Here is a 14,324-nt window from a genome sequence, read left to right as displayed (position 1 = left end):
CAACTCTGGATTCTTTGTGCAATATTACGGTGTTTTTTGAAATGACTATCAGAAATGTTCATGTTAAAATGCAGCAAACATTTCTTGAAAATATACAGAAAATGGCATTGAAAAACCCAGCCCCCAGCTATAGTGACAAAACTCAGCACTTCCAATCTGACACTGAAGTGAAGTTAAATTGACAGAGTTGGCTGTGAACGAATGCACCAGTTTCTTTCATTAAATTCACCATAGTCTTGGCTTTTCCCAAGCTTTTTGTTTTTAAAAATTTTAAGTTACTTTTCAACAGAAATATTTCTGAGACCGTATAACTTATCTCAGAGGCTTTCTTAGATCATCTGCAAAATATATTTTCCATCAATACTTTAATTGAGATTTTAGGACATATACAGTGCCAATCAATACAACTAACAAAAGACAAACCCTTTTATGAAATTACAAGAGAAAAGAAGATCAAACTGAGCCCTAAAATTAAAAAAAGTCTGTTGAGTATTTTTTTAAATATGGTTAGGTGTTAAGTCACATTTGAACTGCAAATCCTTAGTGTGATGAGGCACTACCTATGTTTTTTTTCATGAAGAATGTCATTTGTAAAGAAACACCAACTTATGAACAAAGTTGATGCCTCAATGCATAAAGAATTTCCTGCTTTTGTATACATTAATAAGCCTGGTCTGTGCAACATTTTTCAACCTTTTGGCATGGTCTGTTGCTACTTACACAGATTGCTTGAAAATGAACTGAGTGGAGGGGAGATAGGATCTCAGGTGCTGGATGTTTATCCGGGCCAAACCATTATTAGTCAACAATGCAACTACAAGAATATAGGGCCATGGCTTGATTTAATATAATTAGCACAGCCATTGGCCTTACCATTTTAAAAAGCTAATATAAGCTAACTTGAAATAGATCAAAATGCCTGACAAATTACTTCCACTTTAAATAAAATCTTTTTGAGAATGGTTTGATCTTGAGAACTGCAAAATCTGTTTTTCTCCCATTTTTTAAAAAGTCTGTAGCACTTATTCTCCCCCTAAATCACTGTAATTTGTTCAAATGACATTGCTGCATATTTAAGAAAATTCTTTGTATTTTTGAAGTAACGTGAAACAAAGGAGCTTCCATTGATATATCTGTTTATGAATAATGAGAGAGACAAGGTGGATGAGGTAATATGAATAATAGAGATATCAGATGCATAAGACCAGTGAACCCTATTAGAATGAAATTACAGCAATCCTCCCTCCCCTGATAAAGACCCCACTGTCTTTTAAAGTATTTATTTTGCCCTTTGATTTTCAATATGAGCATTTTAAAAGACAGAACAATAAATGATTCTTTTTTTAGCTAACTGGAATAGCTTACGCATTAAGTGCATGACTGAAAGTGTCTGTTAACATGCAGGAAGAGAATTTAAGTTAACTGTATGTTGATGTGTCTTTAGTTCAACTATTTCATTTCCAAAATGTGTGCAAGATGTAGACAGCAAAGTTCAACAATGGGATATATTAAGGACTCTGTCCTTCAAACACTTACTACAGGCATATACAAGTCAATAGGTCTATTCATGTTAGTAAGAACCAAGGGCCTGATCCAGTTCTTTCTCATTGTAGTCATCAGAAAGATCATTCATGTCAATGTGATCAGGTCTAAAGCCCATTGGTAAGTGTTTTCAGGATCAGGCCACTGTTGAGGGAAAAGGCAATGTGAACTAACCAATATTATGTATGGAACACAAAAAGTGAGAATTGTCCGAGTAACTTTTCAATGATGTCTGTTAACTGTGACATTTTTAAAATGATTTTTCCACTTACTTTAAAATGTCTCCCAGTTTATTAAACATTACAGTAATATGCTCATGGAACAGAGGGGCTAGTTTTGATAATCCATAGTTTTCCACAAAGCAAAACAGCCATCACTATCTTATCAGTATGAACATTTCAAGAAGTTGAAAGAAGGTCCGTCGTTTATAAATAAATACCATCGTTTCACTGGGTAGTCATCACTTATGAAATATTTTTCTAAATAAGGACAAAACAGCCTATGGAGTTTGGGGGTTTTATTCGTTTGAAATAATTGTGAATAATTTAAAATATTTATAATTGAAATATTTATAATATTTTTTAGATTTTTACTCTCAAGTGCTGCACAATCTGTGTCTAGAAGCAATTAGTTACTTTGTTTGAAACATACAAAAACAAACAACCAAAAACACTTTGGAAAGGCTTCTCTTACAAAATAACAAAAGTAAAAGGCTCTTAATGATCCTGGAGACTTGAGAATGAAACATCTTTGGAATTTATGGGAATATAATACTTGATATTGCGGGAGATGTAGGAGATAATGGTTAGCACAGCCAGTTTTGGGATGTGGGCTTTTCAAGAACTATGTACGCTACAGAACCTGAAATTGATTATTTTGTTAATTTGCAATAACCTTTGTCCTCTCCAAGAGACCACAGTGATTGTTTGAGGCAATGGCATTCAAATGCATGAGCAACTTCTCAACAAAGCCTTCGTCCCTGCAGGGATGTGCATCTCTGTGTGAGCTGAAAGAAACAGAAAAAGGGGACACATTCCAAAAGTAGATTTGCCACAACTTCTCAATAGGCGTTTCATGATGTCAGTTCTTTTCTGAAACCTCAAAATGTGCTTGAGCTAATTATGGAATTTGTGTATTTCGCTTGTTTCATGTTAGAGCACAAAAATATCAGACATGTTTATACTTATACATAGTTTCTACCCCTCCTCTTTTTCCTATCCCACACATAACTGGGAAATAAATTGCTATGGTCTTTGCGGTACAAAATTAAGTGGTTTGAATGTCATGATAATCATGTTACATCAATATTTTGGAGGAGACAGGACTTGTCAATTGCATTAATCGTCAATCCACAAACATAATGATTTTGTAAAAGAACTACATCAGTTAAGCCAAAATGCATTCTTTGTCTAAACCCATAAAGGAATTTATTCAGACTGTAGAATGTTGTACTAATATAGTTAGTGCTGTTATTTTATTATTAAAGTAGTCCTAAGCAAAGATTCTGCTTCTGGGCATTAGGGCAGTCTTTTAAACTCTGTGGAACATATCTGCCTTAACTGATCAAATGCATAGCACTTCACACAAAATGATTCCAGAAATCTTTCATTTTGTTGTGGCTATAGGCAACAGTTATAATTGAGCCACTTGAGAATGTTATTCATTTGACTATTAGCTGGGGGGGGAATCAAACATTTGTTATTAAGTATACTTTTAAAAAACATTGAATTGAGGAAACAGTAAACTAAAGCTGGAGAAAGGAGAAAAAGAGTGAATAAACTTGACTACTCTATAACTCTATTCCCTCTAAATTTTGGATTCCATCTTTAAAACATGGGAGAGGTTGTGGGTTTGTGAAATATGTCTAACAAAAGGTAGTTCATGACTCAATAACCAAAGTTCTTTCTGGACTGTGGACTCATGGCATACCGTATTTCTTCCCATGATATAAAGACAAACTTTCCTCTACACTCACAACATAGAAAAATGGGCTTCCATGTTATACCATCGAGCATGCAGAGAGAAAGCTGCATGTACTGTTTCCATATACCCTGACTGTCCAATAAAAAAACAAGAATGCTGGAGGGACCAAAACTTTAAATAGGACCCTTTTGGACTCAATCCATTTGCAATGCATGGAGTAGTGATCTCTAAAATGAGCCCATTTTCTTTTTTCATGATATGACTATTATGTAGCTGTGCAGAAATAGGGCAATTGTGCCCTTTTAACCCTGGCCATTGTACTCATCTTTGCTCAGTTCATGATCTTTCATCATTTGATGCTATGCTCACCTGTTAAAATATCTCTAAAATTACTTGCAAAAAAGAAATATTTAAAAATTGATCCACTGGATAGTTATAGAAGAAATACTTCTTATGCTCCTGAGCAGTAGGTATTAAATAAAACTAAGAGCGTTATAAAATTTAGACAAGTAAATATTACTTTTGAATAATAGGTATTCAGTAGAGTTAGGTGACTGACAATATGTTTAACCTGCTGGTGCCCTGACACTGGAGCCAGTGCTCTGCTGCCTAGGGAGGTGAAACCTGGAAGGGAAGAGCTCCTAACATCAGCGCTCCCCATAGTCAGCTGGCTGTGTTCCTATGCAAGAGCTTCATGGCCTCTTGCTTGAACCGTGCTTGCTTGAGTTGCTGCTCCAACACCTCATCCCCCTATGAAAATCGTAGTAGTTAATGAGCATAAACATGTTCCCCTGAGAAACTCCAGTTTTATATCTCTGGACTAAAATGGTATTGTAAGTATTTTATCATTTGAGGAGTTTTTTAAGATTTGAGTTAACAGAAGTGTTCTCTTTCACAGTGATTTGTGCGACTTAAATACTATTTGTATTAAGCTGTATCCTTGTTTTTTTAATGATGGTGATTTGTAATAAATTTTGTTAAATGAATGCTGATATGGATTACAAATAGGGTAAGAATTTATTCTTATTGATAATCACCAATTATTTCTTATACAACTCTATTCCTGATTTGGCTTTAGTTCCAGTCTAATAGAAGGGTATTATGTGAGATACCTTGGGGGGAGGAAAAGGGGAGGGGCAGGAAAGGGAGATGTGCATCACAAACCATCCCGGGGCTTGTCCCTGCACAGTAGTATGCTTTTTAGACTTAAGAGGTGAGATTCTGTGCTACACCTTTCAGCCCTGACCTACACTACAAACTTATGCAGGTAAAATTATGTCGCTGAGGGGTGTGGAAAGTCCACTCCCCTGAGTGACACAGTTATGCGGACCCAACTCCCAGTGTAGACAGCGCTATGTTGACAGGAGAGCTTCTCCCATCAACATAGCTACCACCTCTTGGGAAGTGCTCCCATCTGCGTAGGTAGCGTCTTCACTGAGTGCTACAGTGACTGCTCCACTGGTGAAGCTCCACTGCTGCAGCACTGTAAGTGTAGATAAGCCTCTGAAAGGAAGAAGATATCTATCTATACCAGGGGTTAGATTTTCCACACCCCTAAGCAACGCAGATAAACCAATATAAATTGGTAGTGTAGACCAAGCCTGGAGCTGTGACTTTAAGCCACTTTCCACCCTCTCATTCCTGGGCTACTCTGGTGGTTGGTGAGGTCCCTGGTGTAACTTAGGCCTGGTCTACACTGGGGGGTGATCGATCTAAGTTACACAACTTCAGCTACGTGAATAACATAGCTGAAGTCGATGTACTTAGATCTACTTACTGCAGTGTCTTCACCACAGTGAATCAACTGCTGCCGCTCCCCCGTTGACTCTGCCTGCGCCTCTCGCCGAGCTGGAGTACAGGAGTCGACGGGAGTGCGCTCGGGGATAGATTTATCGCGTCTAGACTAGACGCGATACATTGATCCCTGCTGGATCGATCGCTGCCCACCCATCCGGCCGGTAGTGAAGACATACCCTTAGAGAGCTCTTGGACCTGTCTAAGTTTCAGTAGTCATCCAAGGCTGCCCTATGGACCACAGCATGGACCAGAATCTCCTCAGGGTTGTGTGCTGCAGCCCTGCCCCTGACATACTCCTTACGGCCCGCCAGGGGCTTTCCCTACACAAGCAGCATCCCAAGTTTGGGAAACACTGTACTAGAGGAATCCTCTTGCATTCTTGAACTGGAGCTTATAGGACCCTTTACACCACTTTTGCCCTTTTACTCAGCATAAAGGGTCCAGAGCAAAGGCAGGTTATCATCCCTGGAGACTTAGTTTAATTTGAAACATAGTACTTCTGTAGATACAGAGATTTCAGCAATTACAGCTTTGACACCAGAAAGGTATAGATGGTCTGTCATTACCTCTGTCACTGTCCGCTCTTGGCAAATGTTGCTATCCACTTCACTGAAAAACTTTTAGATTCAGCTGATTGTATTTCAGCTGCAGCCCCTAATTTCACTGAAGAAGATTCTTGAGACTAATGGCGGGGGAGGGGCTTAAATAAAAAATTGATTCTCTTGGATCAAAATATGATGTATTTGACTAACTTTATCTTGAGGGCATAATGGAAGAGTGGGGAAAAAAACCTAGAAACAATTCCCTGATATAGAAGTTAAAGAATATAGTAGTAAAACTCTCTCTGGAGTCCAATATAGAACTCTGCCTGAAGCATTTTTTTGAAAAACCAAGACTTTTGAGAATTACTGAAAATCTAACAATGTCGGCAGGGGCAGCTCCAGGTGTACGGGGAGACTTTGGCAAACCAGTAAAGTGCTTGAAACTACTATGGCTTATTGTTAAAGGCGGTCTAGTCAGCAAGCTGTAAATTGGCCATTCAGCAATCTCAGCTTGATCAAGGCAGGAGGGGAGGGGGTTTTGGCTGCCACAGAAAGGGCAGCTCGACCCCACATTCTTCCTGATAAGAATTGTGTTGAAGTTGCTGATACATTTTAGAAAAGCAGGATGTGCCCCAGGAATGTCTCTTAGGGTCTCAGGCTGCAGGCTCTGGAAAAACCCACACCTGGTTAATCAATAATCAGAAGGAACTTCCTGCTTGATCATTGAAATGTTTACTTAACAAGGTTTCGTTAAGGGACATGTCATTCTATTACTAATGTATAAATAAGGGGAAAAAGCTTAAGCTAGTGGGAGTCATTTGGGGACTCTTCAGGACTGGTCTCTCTCTCTGGATGCATCTTGTGTTCCCCAGCGGCAGACGGGCTGCTGCTGTGTCACTCGAAAGCCACACTCAGCTTTGGTAATTATCAAGGGTTGGGGGTGTTTTTCTAATCTTGTTGCGGACGTGTGTAAGTGCTTGAGACTAGTAAATTTTAGCTTTAAGTGAAAGCACTCTTGTGTTGTCCTGTTTGTGCCAGCCATCTATCGGTCGGACGGCTGTGTCTCAAATGATTTATTTCCTGACACCTCCTTGCATAGAGTAAAAGTTACCAAGAGCTTTGAGTTGAAAGAACCCCAGGTAACACAAGCGCCAGTGCGTGCCTGGGGCAGCAAGCCGCGGAGGGCGGCCTGCCGGTTGTTCTGAGGGCGGGAGTCAGGCAGCCTTCAGCAGCATGCCTGCGGGAGGTCCACCGGTCCCGCGGCTTCGGCGGCTATTCGGCAGCAGATACGCCGAAGGTGCGAGACTGGCAGATCACCTGCAGAAACGCTGCCGAATCCGCGTGACCAGCCGATGGCCGCCTGACTGCCGTGCTTGGGGCGGCAAAAAACATAGAGCTGCCCTTGAATGTCGGGGGCTTTTGGATTTTCCTTGACACCTGAGTGGGGAGGGCCTGCCTGAATTTACTGTTCATTTCTTAAGTTCATTGTTGCTTTTTAACCCTCATGTTCAGCTATTAATGGCATCAATTCACTGATCTTGCTTTTAGAGGCAAAGACTGTGTTTTCCTTATGTGCAGATAGCACCTATCACGTATTGAAATACAAATAAATGATAATGTATTCGGTAATGTAATTGATTTATCTTCAGCTAAAGCCTTTCTTTTAACATTTCAATAGATGGAGATTAATGAAAGTTGGTTGGAGAAAAAAATATAACATTTAACATGAAGATGTAAACATTCATGTTTTTCCCTTGGTGTCCAATGTCATACAGGCTTTCTGTAAGTGCTGGATTTATTTTTGGAGGTTTCTGTTTTATTGCTAGGCAAATTACATCTTATCAAAGATACAGAAGCTTAATTTTTTATGATTTTAATGATGAAAATGCTTTTTGGTATCTGAATTTAACATTAGAGGACCTGATGACAAGGACTAAATGATTGACATCTTTTTGATTTAAAGCTATTACCTCCTTTTGGGGAATGTACTGTTTATCCCTTTGAGTAGGATACTGAACCTTTACAACTGCTAATGATTTAGTATCTGATTTGGTCTGAGTTTTTCTGGTGGTAAATAGCAAGATTTCCATTTGGTTTCAGAGGGAATACTCTATGGCCTTATTTTTCAAATACAGTTTTTTCTCATCCTAGAACTTGCGTAGGTTTTTATAACAGCTGAAAGTTTTTTAATCATTTTTTTTACTGTGATGTAAACTGGATTGATTTATCTTGTCTAATATCATTTTGTCATGTTTATGATTACTTTTATTAAAATGAATATGAAAAGGGTTTAACAACTAAATATTTAACTAAGTCAAACAATTTCATCATGTATCATGAAACCTTGGGAAAAAATTCTCCTCTGGCATGAGAGTAAGCTTGCCAGTTTTCAAGCTCAAAGTGTTTTCTTTCCAGACATTTAAAGGTTCCAAATATGAACATAAGAGAAACCCTAACTGCAAACTTACAGGTAGCAACTAAGGTTTATACCTAGAGTTTTAATAATAAAATTAAGGTTTTCAAATGGTCTTAAAACAAGTGTCTAGAAATCCTTGTGACTGCCCTGGAAAGTAGTTGTGTCTGTAAGTTTTTGTCCACATTCAGACTTTGATTGAGAGACAGGTGATTTAGTACTTGCTCTTCTTCCATGGTGTTTTTGCCAGTCCCCTACGTGCTCAGGTTTATCTTGTAGGTCAGCTACATGCAATGACCTGTTTATGCTTGAGCTTGCCCCCTGGCTTTACTGTCTTACCTTCAAGAACTATCTGTTCCTGCAAACGGTAGATTTGTATAACCTTCAATTTCACTCGCTCCCAAGTGGTCCTATTTGGGTGTCCTCTCAATACTTGCTGGACCACAGTCTGACCATTTGGTAACCACAATTGCTAACAAACGTGTGTGTTTTTTCCCCCACTTATAAGATATTCGTATATTGTGGCACATAAAAGCCAGCAAGTATAATTACCTATAAAGACACATATAGCATTAATGACAAGTATTAAGTGTTTTTTATAGATTCATAGATTTTTAAGGCCAGAAGGGGTAATTAGATCATCTACTCTGACCTGTGTATCATTAACCATTATATTTCACCCAGTTACTTCTGTATTGAGCCCAGTAATTTGTGTTTAACAAAGCATGACTTCCAGAAAAGCATGCAATATCAATAGGAAGACCTGAAAAGATGGATAATCCACCACTTTGTGGTTACACATTCCCAGTTAAAAATGTGTGCCTTGTGTCTAGTTTGAATTTGTTTGTTCCCTATAGTATGAAAATCTGTTTGCACTATTATACACATTTCCTCACTAAACCCTAACCATGGCATCTAGTAAGAAACCCCAACTTGTTTGAGAGTGAGCACAATAACATCCACACATTACTGTTTAAAGAAAGTTTAATGGATGAGTGTAAACACTGCTTCCTGGGTTCCCAGCGAGGAAGGTCAAATGGCTGACTCTCCTTTCTGAGCTTCTTCATTAACTGTAATGTAAAAGTCATGTAATTTGGGGCTTTTAATCTAGTGATTCAGGTTTAGTATTCCAGGGAGGGAGGTGAGAGATTATAACATGATGGGTTCTGTACTCTATCTTGGCTCTCTGCAGAAAGCCTGAAAGGTATTGGCTGAAAGGAAACGGTTTGTTGACTGTTCTGAATAGGACAAAATGGTTATGGAGTTATGGAGACTATTTCCAAGAAGCATTTCTGCTGAATGTTGCTGTTAGTTTAAAAGTTTGTATTCACCAGTGAGTGTCAAATATTTTGGAGGTCTTATGCTACCTCTAATTTCATTTGGATTTATTAAAAGATACTTCTTGTTTTTCAGCACACACAGGTGTTACTTTAACATAGTTGTTTACCAAAAGAGTACAGAGTTTGCATTTTCTCTGTGTACCTGGAGGAGAAGTTAAACCAGTTTTCTATCCAAGTCAGCCTCAGATAGATGAAGCTTCCAATGAAGATTGAGTGTTTCTATTATCAAAGCAGAAGAACTGGAGATTAAACTCTTCATTTATCCCTGACAGAGAGTGCAATCACTGTTCAATCTCTGCAATCCCTACTATAGTTCTTGGGTTTTTTGAGGGGGGCGGGGTGGGGGCTTTATTAGATGTTGTAGTCATTATGCTTTAAATATTCCAAGAAGGATCTCATTGATGATAGCAAACATTATTTTTCATTTTTTGCCGTGAATCTTGTACACTAGAAAAGAAAAGTGGAGGATTGTATTACCGGTACATCCTGTCAGTGTAGGCTGCTCAGTATTTAAATGAAATATTGATGCATTTAAAAATGCCTAAGTGTTCAATAAAGATTTCAAAGAAGGCTACCTAAAAGTTGTGGTTCTTAGGTTAATCTTTTATTTATCTAAAGGATGAAGGAAGCTGTCTACTTCTGTGATATGAACTGCAATCAGCTTAAAAATAATTGACAAATTAATCCCCTCACAGCATTGCAATTGTAAAGGTGTTAGGTTTAATTAGGCCTGTCTGATTGTCTTGTCTAATCAAGAATAAAGGTGGTATCTTTGATGGTTAAGGTCTAGCGGGGACATCCCTGACCTGCCAGTCTTATACGTTTTAATTATTGATTCCTACCATTTCAGCATGTCTCACCAAGGACCTGAGTTCTGTGTTAGCTTTACACTTAAAGGCTAAAAACAAAAGCTGCCACCAAAGGTATATGTAGAGCTGTGTGGGCTTTTAAATATTTTTGAGAACTCTTTAACCTTTGGAAATGCTGACCCATGTTACCGTATGATGTTCATGTCCAATAAAATTTGTTCTTATTGTTTTCTCCTTAAGTAATCATATGCTTTTATGTTCTTCATTAACAGATTCCCATACTCTTATTCACGTTGATTAGTACCATTTCAAAGGTGCTAGTCGTGGAGTTATTACTTTTTGCAAGTAAGGGTATCAGAATCATGCCCAAAATTGTTTTTATTTCACTTATCTTCAGTACTCTTACAGCCAATTTCTCATTTTTCTATCACCAGGAAAATCTTACACTTGGTAAACTTCTGTCTAGTTGGTAGAGTTTGAATGGATACTTGTCTGTGAAAAGACTCCAAATGATGGTGTTTGTCACTCTAGCCAGTGCAGTCGTGAACAAGATACTCTAGTCTTTGAATGTTTACAATTTTGGCTTCCCTGAGTGTCCAGGGTAGTGGCACATGGAATCTTAAAGGGGTTTAATCTGTTTGGTAAATTATCAAATGGTTTAAAAACAATGCTTATTTTAAAATAAAGGGTATGTTTGACTTTCCTTATCATTTTCCACCACAAACAATGGTATTAACTTATGACTTGCATTTTTGTCATGATGGAGCTGTGATTTTTCTCATTTTTGTCATAAAAAAATACACACTTAATTATATTCAAATAACCCAAATTATAAGACAAGGGTCCAATTCTGCAAGTCCTTCCAGCATAAAGAAGGCTTGCAGGATGAGTCCTGCTGCTTCATATTTAGAAATCCGAAGACTGATATGTCTTGTCCATATTAGGTTGCATGTTGTATTTACTTAGTGTGATTTATAGAACCTTTTCTTTGGTTGTAGGTGAATGAAGCAACAGTGGAACAGCTCGTGCAGCAATATCCACACATAACCTTCAGTACTGTACTGCAAGATTGCAAGAGGACCTTGGAACGGGCTTATCAAATGGGCTGGACACCCAGTATGTCGTCTGCTTCATAACGGCCTATGTGATATTACAGTTCAACTAATGCATTCAGCAGGTGTAATGGGGACTGCAGATTTTGGTTGTACAATGTTGCAGGAATATTTTAAACCTTTTCATGTTTTTAAATCTCATTTTGCTTTCTGTGAAATATATGTTCAAGAGTCCATTGTTTAAAAGAGGTTTTTATTTTATTTTTAAGTTTTAAAATTAATGTTTTTTAAAGCAAAGAACATTTTATGTCTAGTGGCCCCTCCTGGAAATTTTGGAACAGAAACTGGACTCTCTAATTGTAGTTAGACTCATGTAACTGTTCTGACTGTTAATTGTCATCCTAAAAATCTGCAAATCCCTAAAGACATTGAAGAGGGCTCACAACCTTTCATGATGCAATATAATTGTGAGTTTACACAAGTTACAGTAAAATGGAGTTGACTATACACTGACTTTGATGTACTGTATAACTATGTACGAATGTTGAAAACAAATCTTAAGAAATGCATTGTATCCTTTTTGTACACATAAACACAATGTAAAAGCCTTTGGCAGATTTCCTGAAGTGGATTCCTACTAGTTCTGTGGATGGCTTGAGTTATATTAGATATTAAGCCTATTTTCTTTTGTTCTCTTCCCTTTGCCTCAGTCATGTGTGTTTCCTTTGGTTTGTAGGTGATAACTCAGTGCTAGTACCAGTGTAACTGATCAGTATAGGCCTCTGCTGAAACTGGGAGCTAATCTTAATCCATATTATTACCTAGACTGACGTCACCCATGTGTTTTAGGATGCACAGTAATATAAGAATCCACAAATAAGTGTGATTTTCTTCTAAACATTTTGCTAATTACAAAAATCATTATTTTGAAATTCATTTTTGAATGGAAATCTTAATAAATGATCGTAACTATTGAATGGTTATTCAAGTAGACAATCTTACTTGTTTTATGTTGTAGAACAGCAGAAGTGATTTTTCCTTAGTCATGTAGAAGATGTTGTATAGATTTCTCAATTTTTGCACCTTGCCATTTTTGTAATAAGTGAGCTAACAGCGCTTTAATTTACCACAGATAACCAAATGCTGCATAGAAGACACCCGCTGTGGGAAATCAGTTATAAGGCCATGTTTATATAGCTTAAAATAATGGTGTTGTTTTTTCTTTTTTCTTTTTTTTAATTAAACTTTCTGAATGAACCTGTTTCCTTTCACGATGCTGTCATGTTACCAAATTCTGAAATTTCAAGTAAAAAGGAAAGTTTAATAAATAAAAGCCACAACGCTGATTTTCCCCAATGTAGTGTGTGGTTGCTAATGTGGATCCCACTCCTGCAAAGCAAGAGCATGGGCATAGCTGACCTCAGTGGGACTCCATGTGGGCGGAAGGGTCCAACCATGTGCATCACTTTGCAAGATCAGGGCCTTACTCTAGAAGAGAATAATTGCTCTGGAGGAAAAATTCTTCTGGCATCCTCTAAATCGTATATTGTAAGCATTGTACTCTATGCTTTTCATATTTGTTCCCCAGCTACTGAAGACTACTTTGGTTGGTAATTGTGTACCTCTTTTTTAATCCAAAACTGATTTATAAGATAATATATGCAGAAAATAGCTGAAGTGAATACATAAAAAGTTTAATTTTCTATATGTGTTGCAAGAGTTAAACTTGACAAGTGTTGATAAGCAGACATTGAAAATACAGATGTTGCAGCTTTGGTTTGAAGTTGCATTAACCTTTAGAATGTTGCAATTTGGTTAAAGGATGATTTTTTGAGGTGTATAACTCTGCGTATTTGCTTTTTAAAGGTTATACTCTTTTAATCCAAAATATAAAATGCTCAAGTTTCAGCTGATGAGTTGCCATTATTGTCAAAGTGTTTTGCTAATCCAGATGAACTGATGCAGCATAACCTGGAGAACAGTTTTAGTATGTCCGTGCAATTCTGCCAAAACTGTATTCCAGTGCCACAGCATTAATTCTTGACAACTACAGAAAGCATCAACTCAAAGTCCAGTGACAGTTGTTAAATGTTTTCTTATTAGACACTTCAAAATGAAGCTGAAAACATTTATCTGGAAAAAATATAAAGTAGAGTTTTGCTTGGAATGTCATAAATTCATGTGAACACATATTATGCTGGGCTTTTTATCTACTCCAAAATGGCAACATATTTTCAGAATAAAGACAGTGAATAATATTGCAGATATAGTGGAGAACTCTAGTCATTTCTCTTTAATGTCTTTTTATGAGTGCAACAAGACAATTCACACAATTTGTAAGTTTCTATTTTTCCGTGAATGTTTTGACCTCGAGATGGGTTGCAATAAAAGAGAGAAGCAAAACACTGTGTCTTCTGTTTGGTTATATAGAGTACCAACTCTGTTTAAGTTTTTGTATATACTTTTGGCCTATTACAGCACCTCTTTTTTTGATCTTCTGTTGGGTCAACTCCCTACCAATGCAGGATTTTTCCCCGTTGTACATTTGTTAATGCATTTTCCAGTCTAGTTTTCAATGTCCCAAGCGATGAGTCTTTCAGTCTTGGAAGATTATTCCATCATCTACTTGATCGTACTATCAAAATATCCAGGTTATATTTTATCTTTCTTTATTCCATTAACCATTATACCCACATGTAGCTGCTTAAATAATTCCTCTTCATCCTTGGTATTTACAACTTTCAGATGTTTGCAGACTGTTATCTTATTATCATGTCCCAGTACTCATTATGTATCTAGGCTATACTCATTTAGCTCTTTTAATTCTCCCTCAATAAATCAGAAGTACCTAGATACTATAATGATAGGTACATGATAGATTAGAAAGACACATGACCTTATGTTTT

General features: G+C 37.4%; 1 protein-coding gene across 2 annotated transcripts in view; it reads left to right on the top strand.

The window, feature by feature from the left end:
* FBXL17 (F-box and leucine rich repeat protein 17) overlaps positions 1 to 13,814 on the top strand; it is a 468,601-nt gene extending 454,787 nt beyond the window's left edge. For both annotated transcript variants that reach the window (XM_045021619.1, XM_045021620.1), the window contains one exon: positions 11,365 to 13,814. In XM_045021619.1, coding sequence (XP_044877554.1) covers positions 11,365 to 11,502 — 138 coding nt within the window. In that variant the 3' untranslated portion in view covers positions 11,503 to 13,814. The remainder of the gene's footprint in view (positions 1 to 11,364) is intronic.
* Positions 13,815 to 14,324: the final 510 nt, after the last annotated feature.

This window comes from Mauremys mutica, chromosome 6, assembly GCF_020497125.1.
Source record: "Mauremys mutica isolate MM-2020 ecotype Southern chromosome 6, ASM2049712v1, whole genome shotgun sequence".
Classification (NCBI taxonomy): domain Eukaryota; kingdom Metazoa; phylum Chordata; order Testudines; family Geoemydidae; genus Mauremys; species Mauremys mutica.
This window is presented reverse-complemented; position numbering and strand designations above follow the sequence as displayed.